We start from the raw sequence: 14,235 nt of genomic DNA on the forward strand, positions 1-14,235 counted from the left end.
TGATTCACTTTTAATTTCTTGTAACTAATCTCAATTTTTTTCTCAAAATTGGACTTTCTAATTTTAGATTTAACTTCCACTAGTAAAATTCATGTTTTTCTATTAAGTTTCAAAATCCTTTGTTTTATTTTTCTTAATAGACAATACTTTATAATTTATTTTACCATTGTACTTTTTTTGTTTTAGTTTTTCTTAATTTTTTTACTGCTTTTAATATTCCTCTTTTTGACATTCCTGTAATTACGAATTATTCCCAGTCTCATTTCATTTTGTTTTTTCCCATATACACTTATTATTTGTTTAGTTTTATATTAAAATTTAAAAAATCACCCTGTATATAGGTTCCGCTCGTCTTTAAACATTTGTGGCAATATTCTGGAATATCAGTTATTTTTAAACACAAAAAATCGCAAAAATTCCTTCAAATAAAATATCAGCAATGATATTTTTGATATTTCGCTATAATAGATCAAATATCACCTTTAGCGAGCACACTTGATTAAAAAAAAATGAATAGTTTCCGCTCTAAAATGACAATATCACTCATATCATCGAAATACTTAATACTTTGCCCCCCACAATAATACTTCAAATATCACCTATAGTAAGCAAACTTGATGCAAAATTTTGTTCTCAAGTAACAATATCACTTAATATCATCAATATATCACCCAATATCACACTTTATATTTTACAAAACATCAAAAATCGCACACTAGATAAACATTTGTGGCAATCCGGTCAAAAACCCAGCAGTTTTTTTGCCTTTTGATACGATTTCACTAAAAAAACATTATCCATACTATGCCAATTAGCTCAGATTTTTACAATTTCTTGTCACAAATCCTTTCTAAACCATTAATTAGCAACATGAACACTTTCACAAACTTCTTTCCTGGGAAAAAATCCGGGAGAAAAAACCCCTTACTTACCTATCGTCGGTTGGTACTCCTGTTGGGGTAGCAAAAAACACGTCAAGACGGCTTTGCCCGTCTCATCCGTGTCAGTTTGAAAGGTGAGCAATGGTTGTGCTTGATTTTCGCTCAACCAAACCGCTTTCAAATCCAATTGTAATAAACTGTATGGAAGATGAGGCAATCTATTCCCTGACACATCCAAAACATGTAATCTCTTACAATTCCCTAAAGTATCAGGGATTAAAGTTAATCGATTATCGCGCAAACTTAAAACTCCCAATTCGTGCAAATTCCCTAATTCATCAGGGATTGTAGTTAAACTATTTCTGTCAACGTTTAAATTCGTCAATTTGATTAATTTACCGACTTCTTTCGGTAATTCGGTTAAAAAATTTTCGGTTAGGATTAATTCTTGTAAATTATAACAAAAACCTATATGGGAATTTAGGGAAATTAAACGGTTTTGGTCCACTTTTAAAATTGTTAGTTTTTCGAGTTTTCCGATGCCGTCAGGGAGTGTTTCGAGGACATTTTGACTTAAATGTAGATCTGTCAAACTTTGTAAACCGGCGATTTCGTCGGGAATACTCTCGAGACGGTTTTCGGATAAATCGAGACATGTCAAATTCGATAAATTCCCGATTTCGGGAGGAAGGCTTTGTAATTGGTTGTGGTCGAGCCAGAGTTCTTGTAACGCCGGTAATTGACCGATATGAGGCGGCTAGAAAAGGACAATTGTCATAAAGTGTAACAAGAGCGAGTGAGATGCATGCGCTAGCAAAATCCCTGCTGTATTAAAAAAATTGAAGCATTTTTACATTAATAGTTAAAAGAGACATAGATTAAACTTAAACGTTAAATAAAAAAAAAGTTGGTGGTCTTTACTGAGACACTCTGTATGAGTTTTTTTTATTTTTTTTAACCTTTGTACGTAATTGAAAACATCAGGAATAATATAAAAACTGACGCATTTTTAGAATTTTTTTTATCAAAATAAACAACTAGAAGAGTATTATTAGTACACGAGTTGTCCTTGCCGGGACTGCCTGTATTATAAAAAATCTTTTTTAACTTTTTGGAAGCCATTACGTTTTAACACATTTTTTTATCAAAATAAAGAAAAAATTATAAACTTAAGTGGGTCACTCTGTATATGTATTTTTTACTTTTTGGAAGCTCATTTTGACGTGTTTTTAATCACAAGCGACACACATAAAAAATTATAAAGTTGGTGGTCTTTACCGAGACACTCTGTATGAGGTTTTTTATTTTTCTTAACCTTTGAACGTACATGAAAGCTAGCAGAAATAACATCTCTGTATTGAAAAAATTAAAGCATTTTTACAATTTTTTTATCAAAATAAACAACGTAGATTTTATTAGAACATAAAACGTCCTAGCCGGGACACTGTATTATAAAAAAATCTGTTTAAAATTTTTGGAAGGTCATTTTAATGCATTTTTAATCAAAATTTATAGTTTTATTCAAGGTCAAATAAAAAAATTGTAAAGTTAGTGATTTTACTGAGACACTCTGTATGCAGTTACCTAAATGAATGATATTAGAAATGAGTAACTACTGTAATATAAATTAAAACATTTTATCATATTTTTTATCAAAATAAGGAAAAAATAATAAACTTGAAAGTTGTATTAGAGCAGAGTCGTCTTAGGCGGGACACCCTGTATTTATTTTTCTTTACTTTTTGGAAGCTCATTTTGACGTGTTTCTAATCACAAGAGACATACATTGACTTTAAACGTTAAATAAAAAATTATACAGTTGGTAGTGTTTACTGAGACACTCTGTATGAGGTTTTTTATTTTTTTTAACCTTTGTACGTAAATAAAAGAGCTATTAGAAAAAATATCTATGTATTGCAAAAATTAAAACATTTTAACAATTCTTTTTATTGAAATAAACAACGAAGATTTTATTAGAACATGAGACGTCCTAGCCGGGACACTCTGTATTATAAAAAAATCTTTTTTAACTTTTGAAAGCAGATTTTGAGGCATTTTAAATCAAAATACATACTTTTATTGAACGTCAAATAAAGAATTATAAACTTAGTGATCTTTACTGAGACACTCTGTATGCAGTTCTAATTTTTTTAACTTTTGTACGTAAATAAATGCTATTAAAAATGAGTAACTACTATATTAAAAAAATTAAATTATCAAAATAATGCAAAAACAATAAACTTGAAAGTTGTATTAGAGCAGAGTCGTTTTAGACGGGATATTCTGTATTTTTTTTTTCAATTTTTTTTAACCTTTTGAAATCCCATTTTGACTCAAAATACTTTCATTGAATTTATAAGTCAAATAAAAAATTATATATTTGGTGGTTTTTGATGAGACACTCTGTATAACGTTTACTTATTTTTGTTAACTTTTGTACGTAAATAGAAGCTGTCAGAAAGTAGCTACTCTAACAATTTCTGTACATATTTATGAAGTAAACATCGAAACAGTCTTACACGAGTCATTCTGTATCGACCAAAAAAATATATATATATAAAAAATGGAAGCTGTTAGAAAGATTAATTCACCTTTAATAGTTTTTTAGAAATCTAAGACAAATCAAAATCCTAACTAGGAAATTTTATCAGGGTCACTCTGTATAGAAGTTTTTTTTTTTTTAAATCAACGTTGGCGTTGATTGTATAAGAGAGATTATTTCAATAGAAGCTTATTTTGACATATTTTTATATTTTTTTTATTTTTAAACTTGGTAATCTTTGCGGAGACACTCTGTATGACACTTTTTATTTTTATTTTAACTTTTGTTCGTAAATAGAAAGTAAATAAAAAAAGTAACTAGTCTAGCGGTGCATTTGCTCATATTAAAAAAATAAACATCGAAACAGTCACACCTGAGTGACTCTGTATAAACAAAAATAATTATTTTCGTAAAAAATAAATAGTAAAAGCTGTTGAAAACATTAATTCTAGTAATTTTAGCAGTTTTTCAAAGTTCTCAAATACATTCAAAACAGCTACGAGATTTTATTTGAATCACTCTGTATAGAAATCTGATTTTATTTTTTTGTCAATTTTTTGTAATCAATGTCGTACTGATGATAAGAATAATTACATCACTATCTTGTGTGTTTACAGGGTGATTCTGTCATAATTTTGGACATCCTTGACATTAATTTTTATGAATCAAGTTATTGAAACCAGATATGATCCACCCTATAGATTTATTTTAATTTTCGTAAAACGACAACAATTCCGAACGAAAACGTCTTACCTGGATCACTCTGTATGAGCATATTTCTCAAATGCGCCACTCTGTATTTTTCCAGTTTTTTGAGCTTAAAGGGTTATTTCACGTTTCTGGGTCGAATTATCACCGAAAAAGTTTTAGACGAGTCACTCTGTATGACTTTTTTTTTGAATCTGTTGCGTAGGTATATTTTTTTTTAATTTTAAAAATAAAAGAAACAAAGAATAATAACAATCCGCCGCCTTTATTCAAATAGATATAAGTACAAGACGTAAAGCAAAAATAAAAGCATAAAAAATATACTCTTTTCGAATACTACTTAAAGTAGTCTCATCTGGGTCAATCTGTATATTTTATAAAACTTTCTTTTGAGATTTGTGTCACGATTTTTATGATTTTTGACTATTCTGTCACTGAATTTTTTTTATGTAAAAATTCTGAAATATTTTTTTTATTTATTATTTTTTTTCCTTTATCTAAACTGTTTTCTCCACTCACAATCTATATATACTTTTAAATTTTTTTGAGAATAAAAGCTTGATTTGAGCTGTTTCTTTGTATTTTTTTAAATTTATAGAAGTTTTTTGTCTAGGGATATTTCGAATTGTGCAACCGCATGCATCCCACTCGCCATCTAGCTCGTCAGTCTTACCAACTCTTCAATTTCATTATCCCCTAAATCTAACCGTTCCAATCTTGTAAGTTGTGCCAGACTCGGTGGTAGCTCTTTGAGCAAATTTTCTCTTAATTCTAAAGAGGTCAATGCGGTGAGCATACCAAAATCAGGGGGCAACGACGACAAAGACATGTCATTTAGCCCCAAAACCGTCAAAGACTTGAGTTGACTGAACGCCGGAGGCAGTCTCGGTATGGGATTTGAGCTAAAATCGGCCACTTGCAGCGACCGGAGCGCCCCAATACTCTCCGGTATATCGGGAATATCTACAACCAACCCCAGTTAAAAAAACCACCCTCGGGGGGCTCCCCTAACCCCACCATTTCGCGACACATCCAACTCGACCAAATTCTCGAAATTCTGGATGTCCGACGGGAGGCGATGGATCTCATTGTCGCTGAGCCCCAGTTTCCTCAATCGGTGCAACCGGAAGAAGTTCTAGAGACAAGGGGGCTGAAATTGGGGGCGCAACGCGCGGCGGACTCACCTTGGGAAGATCGCGGATGTGGTTGGCGTCGAGGAGGAGCTCCTCGAGACTGCGGGAGTATCGGAGGATGTCTTCGGGGACATTGGGCAAGGAGCAGTGTCTCTTATCAACAAACTCCACTTGCCGGTTGCAACCCTTGAAAATCGGTATACAACGAAACATTTTCGCTAAGCACCAAACACGCACATCATGAACACTACAAGGGGGCTAGCAAAACATCGACACGATCGCGACACTGCACCGTTGACGCAAGGAATGCCACTCCCGCAGAGCGGCAACCTGGCAAAAACGAAAACACCACCTTGACAGGGGTGCCAATTGACATTTTTACCAACAAAACAACCAAATAATGCACAATTAACACAAAAAACAGTAATTACAAGTCACACAATCAATGATTTAACGAAATATGTGTTAATTCGGGGAAAAATAAAAAAACAAATGTCAAAAAATTGGGGGAATTAGCATTGCCAACTGAATTAAAGGGGGCGAATTGAGTCGTGTAAAATTCTTGTGGTGTTTATGGACGATTGTTAATTGTTGGGGCTTGGTTTTGGGGTGGAAGCGGTGTGTGTTTAGTTGAGTTTGATTTTTTTTGGTGTTTTTCTCCCCACTTTTGCCCCCTCCCTGACGCCTCGTGGCAGCCATTTTCCGCCATCTTGTCGAGTTTCGTTGCAAACACACAGTTTGTTTGTGATTTTTCTCGTGTTGTCTCAAAATGGGGTCCTCGAGACACCGCGACCGCAGTCGTGAGCGTGACCGCGACCGAAGAGACAGGGACCGAGACCGCGACCGTCGAGACAGGCGCAAGAGCAGTCGAGACAGGCACAGAGACAGGGACAGGGACCGCAGAGAGCGGGACCGCAGTCGCGAGAAGCGCCGGGAGAAGACCCCGGAGCCCGACGGCGAGAAGCTCATCGCCGACACTTTAGCCACCATTGCAGCCACCCGGAACTTCGCCGCATTGGTGGCCCCCAAGCCGGAGCCCGACACCAACTCGAACCAGTCGAACGGTGAGTAGTGCTCAAGGGGGCTGTCGGAGTCTGACTGGGGTTTCAGGGAGCCAAGAGGAGGACGGCACGACCAGGAAGCGCAAAAAGCGGTCCCGGTGGGCGGGGGGCGAGCACGACAAGATTTTCATTCCGGGGATGCCCACGATTCTGCCCTCGGGACTGGACAAGAACCAGGAGCAGGCCTATTTGCGTAAGTTGTTTTTGTGGTTAGATTTTTACTAGGTTTGTAAGGTGGAGCCATAATGACAATTTTTTAGATCGTATTTCTCTTTTGTTGAACAAAATGCTAACTCTTGGGCTTTTGCCCTCCTCTAACCCGTTTCATTACAGTTCAACTCCAGATTGAGGAGGTCAGTAGAAAACTGCGATCCGGAGACCTGGGGATACCACCAAATCCAGAGGACAGGTGAAGTGTTACCAACATTATTTTCCGACCATCAGACCATCGACGGCGGTTTGACAACGACCAATTAATGTTTTTTTCATTTTTTTTATTAATCACAAAGAAATTTGCACCAAATTTTGACAAGATGGCCGGGCATTGGGTGTTTTGCTTCGCCAGGTTGGCAACAAACTGGAAACGAAGCACCCTTTGCCTTGCGACGTTATCAACATTCCGCGCAGTGTTGCCAGATCAAAAATACAAAATTTACTGCAAAAACTCAGTTTTCAATAAAAAAAAAATGACGCATTTCGGCTTGTTTTCACAAAATTTTGCGAAATAATTGCGTTTCTAGTGAAAAAATTGCCAAATTTTCACCAGATCTTGCGAAAAAACGCAGTTTTCAGCTTACAAATATGCTTGAACTCTTGAAAAAAAAGCAAAAATGATAAGCTTTTCGGCCTAATTCTGTGATTTTTCGGCTTGTTTTCAACGAAAGTTTGCGAAATAATTGCATTTCTAGATGAAAAACGTGCCAAGACGCTCGAAAAATACAAAAATAATGTGATTTTAGACTTAATTTCTTGATTATTAAGTGTGTTTTTGCGAAATCTAGCGAAAAACCTGAGATTTCAGTACAAAAACGTGCATTTTCGGACAAATTTTGTGTTTTCTCGTCTTACTATTGTCTAATTTTGCTTAAAAACCAGTTAAATCGAGTGAAACAAACAAAATAATAACAATATCAAATATTTTTGTGATTTTTAAGCGTATTTGGACAAGATTATGCAAAATAAATGAGCCTCTTGTTCAAAAACGATATCGCGCGAAACAAGGTAAAAATAATAGCAATTTTGATTTAATTTTATAATTTTTTTGTCTGCTTCAACGAAATTTTTAGATTTTTTTTTATGTATTTATATAAAAAAACGTGCTTAAACACTTGAAAAGGGCATAAATAACGCTGTTTTTGGTTGAATTTTTGGATTGTTTTTTTTTTACGAAATTTTGCGTAATAATTGTTTCTAGCTGAAAAAATTTGCCAAATTTTCACCAGATCTCGCGAAAAAACGCAGTTTTCAGCTTAAAAATCTGCTTAAACTCTTGAAAAAAAGCACAAATGATAAACTTTTCGGCCTAATTCTGTGATTTTTCGGCTTGTTTTCAACGAAATTTTGCGAAATAATTGCGTTTCTTGCTGAAAAACGTGCTAAGGCGTTCGAAAAATACAAAAATAATGTGATTTTACACTTAATTTCTTGATTATTAAGTGTGTTTTTACGAAATCTAGCGAAAAACCTGAGATTTTAGTACAAAAACGTGCATTTTCGGTCAAATTTTGTGTTTTCTCGGCTTACTTTTCTCTAATTTTGCTTAAAAACTAGTTAAATCGAGTGAAACAAACAAAATAACATCAATATCAATTATTTTTGTAATTTTTAAGCGTGTTTAGACAAGTTTTTGCAAAATAAATGAGCCTCTTATTCAAAAACAATGTCGAGTGAAACAAGCTAAAAATATCAATTTTGATTTAATTTTATAATTTTTCTGTCTGCTTCAACGAAATTTTTGGATTTTTTTTTTATGTAATTATCTAAAAAAAACGTGCTTAAACACTTGAAAAGGGCATAAAAAACGCCGTTTTTGGTCGAATTTGTTGCATTTTTGGATTGTTTTTTTACGAAATTTTCCGAAATAATTGTGTTTCTAGCTGAAAAAATTTGCCAAATTTTCACCAGATCTCGCGAAAAAATACAGTTTTCAGCTTAAAAATATGCTTAAACTTTTGAAAAAAAGCACAAATGACAAGCTTTTCGACCTAATTCTGCGATTTTTCGGCTTGTTATCAACGAAATTTTGCGAAATAATTGTGTTTCTAGCTGAAAAACGTGCTAAAACGCTCGAAAAATACAAAAATAATGTGATTTTAGACTTAATTTCTTGATTATTAAGTGAGTTTTAGCGAAATATAGCGAAAAACTGAGATTTTAGTACAAAAACGTGCATTTTCTGTCAAATTTTGTGTTTTCTCGGCTTATTTTTGTCTAATATTGCTTAAAATCGAGTGGAACAAACAAAATAACATCAACATCAATTGTTTTTGTGATTTTTAAGCGTGTTTGGACAAGTTTTTGCAAAATAAATGAGTCTCTGGTTTAAAAACGAACTAAGTCGAGCAGAACACGCTAATATAATATCAATTTTGATTTAATTTTGTAATTTTTTTTATCTACTTCAAAGGAATTTTTAGAATTTTCTTTGTTTTTATCTAAAAAACGTGCGTAAATGCTTGAAAATAACGCCGTTTTTGGTCGAATTTGTTGAATTCTTGGATTGTTTTTAACAAAATAATTGTGTTTCTAACTGAAAAAGTATTCGAAAAAGACAAAAATAAATTGTCATTTGTGATCCTATTTGGTAAACTCTTGTAAAAAAACAACTATTTTTAACTAATTTGGTGGTGTTTCGACTTTTTGAAAAAAAAAAAGTTTCTGGTTGAAAACGTGGAAAATGCACGATTTTACTTTCTTTTTTACAAAGGTTTTTACCAGACCAATATGAAAATCACCAGATCTGATGACATTTCACCAAATCTGGCAACACTGATTCCTAGTCCCATGACTGAAATAATTTGGTAACATGTTAATTTTCGAGGTGTTGCCAACTTAATTTCAAAATCAAGGTCGCTTTGATATAGAAAAAGTGGTAATTTAATTTAATTTAATAGTTAACAGGAGTATCACCCAATGAATGGTGTACCAAATTTAAATTTGTTACAGGATTTGTTGTTACAACGTCACACGATAATCTAATTTACTTTCAGCCAACAAGAAGGCGATAATTAATTTTTACTATTACAGCAATTAATTAATCTAATTTTTTCTTTAGGATGCGAATTTATTGCAAATTTTGATCACAAAAATAAAGGAACCTGTTTTCGTGTTTGAGTCGATAAAACAGTTTTCTTTCTTCATTCAGATAGGAAAATTCACTTCAAATCTAATTACAGAATTTGAATAGTTTAGGAGACGTCGCTCAGCACATCGTTTGAAATTTTACTTAATTGTGTTGAATTTCAAGCGGTGAGGCGGAGCCGAGCGCTTCCCTCATTATTTTATATTTTCTTCTATATGTGCAGATCGCCATCACCTGAACCGATCTACAGTAGCGATGGTAAACGTCTAAACACACGCGAATTTAGAACTAGAAAGAAATTGGAAGAAGAACGACATTCACTTATTTTGAAAATGCAACAAATCAATCCCGACTTCAAACCTCCAATGGATTACAAGTAAGATATTTATTTAGTTAAAAAAACATTTTTTTTTAATTTGAAATTACAGTTGTAGACCCCCTGTGGTTCGTGTAAGTGATAAAGTTATGATACCGCAAGAGGAACATCCTGAGATTAATTTTGTAGGTTTATTGATTGGTCCAAGAGGAAATACGTTGAAAAGTCAGTTTTTTATCATTTTTTTTTTGGGCACTTTTTCATCAATTTTTTACAGCAATGGAGAAAGAAACTGGTGCTAAAATCATCATCAGGGGCAAGGGGAGTGTCAAGGAGGGCAAAGTTGGCCGAAAAGACGGTCAACCACTTCCCGGCGAAGACGAACCCTTGCATGCTTATATCACAGCCACGAACCCCGAATGCGTCAAGAAGGCCGTGGAAAGGGTGAGTGTTTGACATTTGTTACCATAACAACGCAACTGTTCCCATAGCAACGAACTCAGTTTATTTCTATGGCAACCGATGTTACCATAGCAACGAACTCTGTTTATTTCTATGGCGACCGGTATTGAAGTATTTGACATTCGTTACCATAACAACGCAACTGTTTTCATAGCAACGAGCTCACTTTATTTCTATGGCAACCGACGTTACCATAGCAACGGACTCTGTTTGTTTCTATGGCGACCGGTATTGAAGTATTTGACTTTCGTTACCATAACAACGCAACTGTTTCCATAGCAACGAACTCAGTTTATTTCTATGGCGACCGATGTTACCATAACAACTGTTTCCATAGCAACGAACTCTGTTTATTTCTATGGCGATTGACATTCGTTACCATAACAACGCAACTGTTTCCATAGCAACGAACTCAGTTTATTTCTATGGCAACCGAAAATGAATTCATTGATATGTGTTACCATAACAACGCAACTGTTTCCATAGCAACCAACTTTGTTTATTGCTGTGTTGCCAAAAATGAAGTATTTGACATTTGTTACCCTGTGTTTATTTCTATGTCGAAAACTATTAATTGTGATTTTTTTTCAGATCAAGGAGGTTATAAGACAGGGGGTCGAAGTCCCCGAGAACCAAAACGACCTGCGTCGCATGCAACTGCGTGAGTTGGCACAACTGAACGGCACATTGCGTGAAAATGACGGAATGCGTTGTAATAATTGTGGTGCCACTGACCACAAATCATGGCTGGTACTACCAACCCCTCTTTGTTAAAACCAAAAATCACTAAATTGTTTTCCAGTGTCCGGATAAACCAAACGTTACGAATAACATCGTATGTTCGAGTTGTGGGGCTGCTGGTCACATCGCTCGCGACTGTCGTCAGAAGCGTCCTGGGGCTGGGGGCCCCCCTGTTCCTGGCGAAAAGAATAAAATCGACGAGGAGTACATGTCTTTGATGGCTGAATTGGGTGAGGCGCCGCCCCCGGACGCTGTTACTACCACAACGACCACTTCTACAACTACAACTCGTAAATCAAGTTTCAATTTGTTTGATTCGCCGATGACCCCAAGACCGCTTATGCCGCCCCCAATGCCCACACAGACGGCAATACTTAATAGTATGGCGCCGCCTCCATGGGCGACTGTGGCACAGAATATGACTTGGCAGCCGGGGCCGCCAGGGATTATGCCGCCGCCGCCGCCTCCAGGGGCGTCTAGTCCACCACAGATGATGCAATGGATGGGCGCGAATAATCAACCGCCGCCACCGGGGGCTACTGCCACTAATGGGAGTATGCCGTGGCAAGCGGCGGCGTTTACGTGGCCGCCGGGGAGTTGTCCACCGCCGCCACCACCAGGAATCGATGTTAATAGTTTGTTGACGACGCCGCCACCACCGCCCCCGTCGTAAAGGATTCGCACGATGGTATTTAATGTAGTGTAGTATCATGGGATTATATTTAATATTGCTATCAATAATTATTAATTCAATATATGTGTATTATGGATTTTGGATTTTTTTAGGGAAAAAATTTCAAACCTGTCTTTTCCCTAATCCCTATCCAAAAATGATTTAAAAAAAACAGATACATAATGAAAAAAAAATATATATATAATAGTACATATATTATACAACCAGCATATGTATAATAATGGCTATTAATCACCTAAGTGAATAATTAAAACATATCACCGCATATTTTTTTCGAAAAAAGTAAATATGTAGGTTTTTTTTCGACACCCTTGTATACTAAGTGACTAAAAACTTAACAAACATAAAAAAGGTTCACCGTTTAGGGAAGAAGTAGTAAAAGCTGTACTTTTCCTAATCACTTTATTGTTTCAAATAATGACATAAAAGCTCCTGAATAGCACTTAAAATGATGGAACTTGTAAAAATAAAGTACACCCCATCGAACGACTTTATAGTTACACGTCATATAAATAATTTAAATAGTCACATTAAAATCTATACAACCTATTTCTACAGATCTACAGCTAGAGTCAGTATAAGTCATAACAATAAGAACACTATAAAAGAGAAATTTTTTGGTGGCAGCTTTCTAAATGCCAAAGTCATGTATTGTAAACATTTGAATCACACCCAGGGCCGGACTTGCACAGATCGGAGTGTTTTCGCAAATGCTCTTTTCCAAATAGATTCTTTTTCGTAAACACAACACAAGGTGTCGAGTGAAAACAAGTCTAGCAGGAACAGAACCTTTCACTCTACACAAAGTTGCAGTAGTACCAGAATGGTACCTACTGTGATCTGTACAGGCCGGTACCACGTCCAATAGCACCCGTACCAGGAGGCATTTAATGAAGGAGAGCTACGACAGAGAAAAACGGGAAGAAAGGGTCGAGGAAGGAGAGTTAAGTGAGAGGAGAAGGTCAATCAAGACGAAGAACCTTTGGCTTCTCCCAACTGAAACCATCACGCCCAAAGTGTCCATATGTGCTGGTTTGCTGGTAAATAGGCTGGCGAAGGTTCAACTCCCTGAAAAAAAAAAAAACCCGAGTTGTATACTTAAATTTTTTCCACGAGTGGAACCACTCACTTGACGATTTTCCCCGGCCGGAGATCAAAGTTTCGTTTAACGACGGCAAGCAATTCCTTCTGTGACAACTTCGAGGTTCCATAATCAAAGACAGTGATTGACAAAGGTTCAGCCACACCGATTGCATACGCCACCTGGACCAAACATCTTCGGCAAAGTCCGGCCTTAACGAGGGACTTTGCCACCCAACGGGCCGCATACGCCGCCGATCTGTCTACTTTCGTAAAGTCTTTACCCGAAAAAGCGCCACCTCCATGTGCCCCCCAACCACCATAAGTGTCCACGATGATCTTGCGACCGGTTAAACCGGCATCGCTCTGAAACAAAACCGGTTATGTAGCTTTTGTGTCTCTACCAATGGGAAGCATGACCGGTTTGGGGGCGTCATCAGCGATTGATTTACATCATGGCTCTTCAAGAGTAGCAAATACATAGGAACATCATGTGAGTCGTCGAAAGTTTAGGTAAGATTTTTTTACTATTTTTACTTTTTTCTAAAATATTTTGACGTGTAAACATGTAAAAGTAATAATACAATAGAGAATATTATTGTGCTATTACTATTATCGATTTGTATTTTTTTATGATTTTTTTTATTATTTTTATTTATTGGTATACACTAAAAATAGTATATACTTCTGTAATATTTTGACGAGTGTAAATATGTAAATGTAATAACACAATGAGGGATATCATTGCGTTATTACAATTATTTTATATTTGTATTCTTTTTTTATTCTTATTATTATTTTATGTTTATTTTTATATATTTTATATGTATTCTTATTTTTATTTATAAGTGTACCCTCTGTAATATTTTAAAGAGTGCAAACATGTAAATGTAATAACACAGTGGATATCATTGTGTTGTTATTATAATTACTTTATGTTTATTTTTATTTATTATTTTTCGTTTTTATTGCTGTATCTTTTTTTATGTATATGCCTGTTAAACCGAAATCGCTCTGAAACAAAACCGGTTATGTAGCTTTTGTGTCTCTACCAATAGGAAGCATGACCGGTTTGGGGGCGACATCTGCGATTGATTTACATCATGGCTCTTCAAGAGTAGCAAATACATAGGAACATCATGTGAACTGTCGAAAGTTTAGGTAAGATTTTTTTACTATTTTTATTTTTTTCTGAAATATTTTGACGTATAAACATGTAAAAGTAATAATACAATAGAGAATATTATTGTGCTATTACTATTATCAATTTGTATTTTTTTGTTTTTTTTATTATTATTTTTATTCATTAGTATACA

The 14,235-nt window shown here is 35.1% G+C and overlaps 3 protein-coding genes across 11 annotated transcripts in view; 1 reads left to right on the plus strand and 2 right to left on the minus strand.

The window, feature by feature from the left end:
• LOC123010051 (protein lap4-like) overlaps window positions 1-5,730 on the minus strand; it is a 47,888-nt gene extending 42,158 nt beyond the window's left edge. For 3 of the 8 annotated variants that reach the window (XM_044406677.1, XM_044406682.1, XM_044406675.1), the window contains exons 1-4: window positions 5,316-5,729; window positions 5,149-5,266; window positions 4,805-5,094; window positions 933-1,638 (exon numbers count right to left, since the gene is read on the minus strand). In XM_044406677.1, the coding sequence (XP_044262612.1) occupies window positions 933-1,638; window positions 4,805-5,094; window positions 5,149-5,266; window positions 5,316-5,477 (1,276 nt within the window). In that variant the 5' untranslated portion in view covers window positions 5,478-5,729. Of the gene's footprint in view, window positions 1-932; window positions 1,639-4,804; window positions 5,095-5,148; window positions 5,267-5,315 lie in introns of all 8 variants that reach the window. The other 5 variants (XM_044406679.1, XM_044406680.1, XM_044406676.1 and 2 more) reach the window with 3 other exon arrangements.
• A 211-nt stretch (window positions 5,731-5,941) lies between these two features.
• Window positions 5,942-11,915, plus strand: LOC123010052 (splicing factor 1). Its single transcript, XM_044406683.1, has 8 exons — window positions 5,942-6,328; window positions 6,375-6,518; window positions 6,659-6,734; window positions 9,850-10,002; window positions 10,055-10,167; window positions 10,220-10,386; window positions 10,996-11,154; window positions 11,207-11,915. The coding sequence occupies exons 1-8, from the start codon at window positions 6,034-6,036 to the stop codon at window positions 11,816-11,818; spliced, it is 1,719 nt and encodes a 572-aa protein (XP_044262618.1). The 5' UTR covers window positions 5,942-6,033; the 3' UTR covers window positions 11,819-11,915.
• Window positions 11,916-12,227: 312 nt separating this feature from the next.
• Window positions 12,228-14,235, minus strand: part of LOC123010054 (S-adenosylmethionine synthase) — an 8,041-nt gene continuing 6,033 nt past the window's right edge. For both annotated transcript variants that reach the window (XM_044406688.1, XM_044406686.1), the window contains exons 6-7: window positions 12,969-13,285; window positions 12,228-12,907 (exon numbers count right to left, since the gene is read on the minus strand). In XM_044406688.1, the coding sequence (XP_044262623.1) occupies window positions 12,802-12,907; window positions 12,969-13,285 (423 nt within the window). In that variant the 3' untranslated portion in view covers window positions 12,228-12,801. The remainder of the gene's footprint in view (window positions 12,908-12,968; window positions 13,286-14,235) is intronic.

The sequence above is a fragment of the Tribolium madens genome, unplaced genomic scaffold, assembly GCF_015345945.1.
Source record: "Tribolium madens isolate multiple individuals breed KSU strain unplaced genomic scaffold, Tmad_KSU_1.1 Scaffold_7;HRSCAF=85;Tcas5.2_LG10, whole genome shotgun sequence".
NCBI classification, from domain to species: domain Eukaryota; kingdom Metazoa; phylum Arthropoda; class Insecta; order Coleoptera; family Tenebrionidae; genus Tribolium; species Tribolium madens.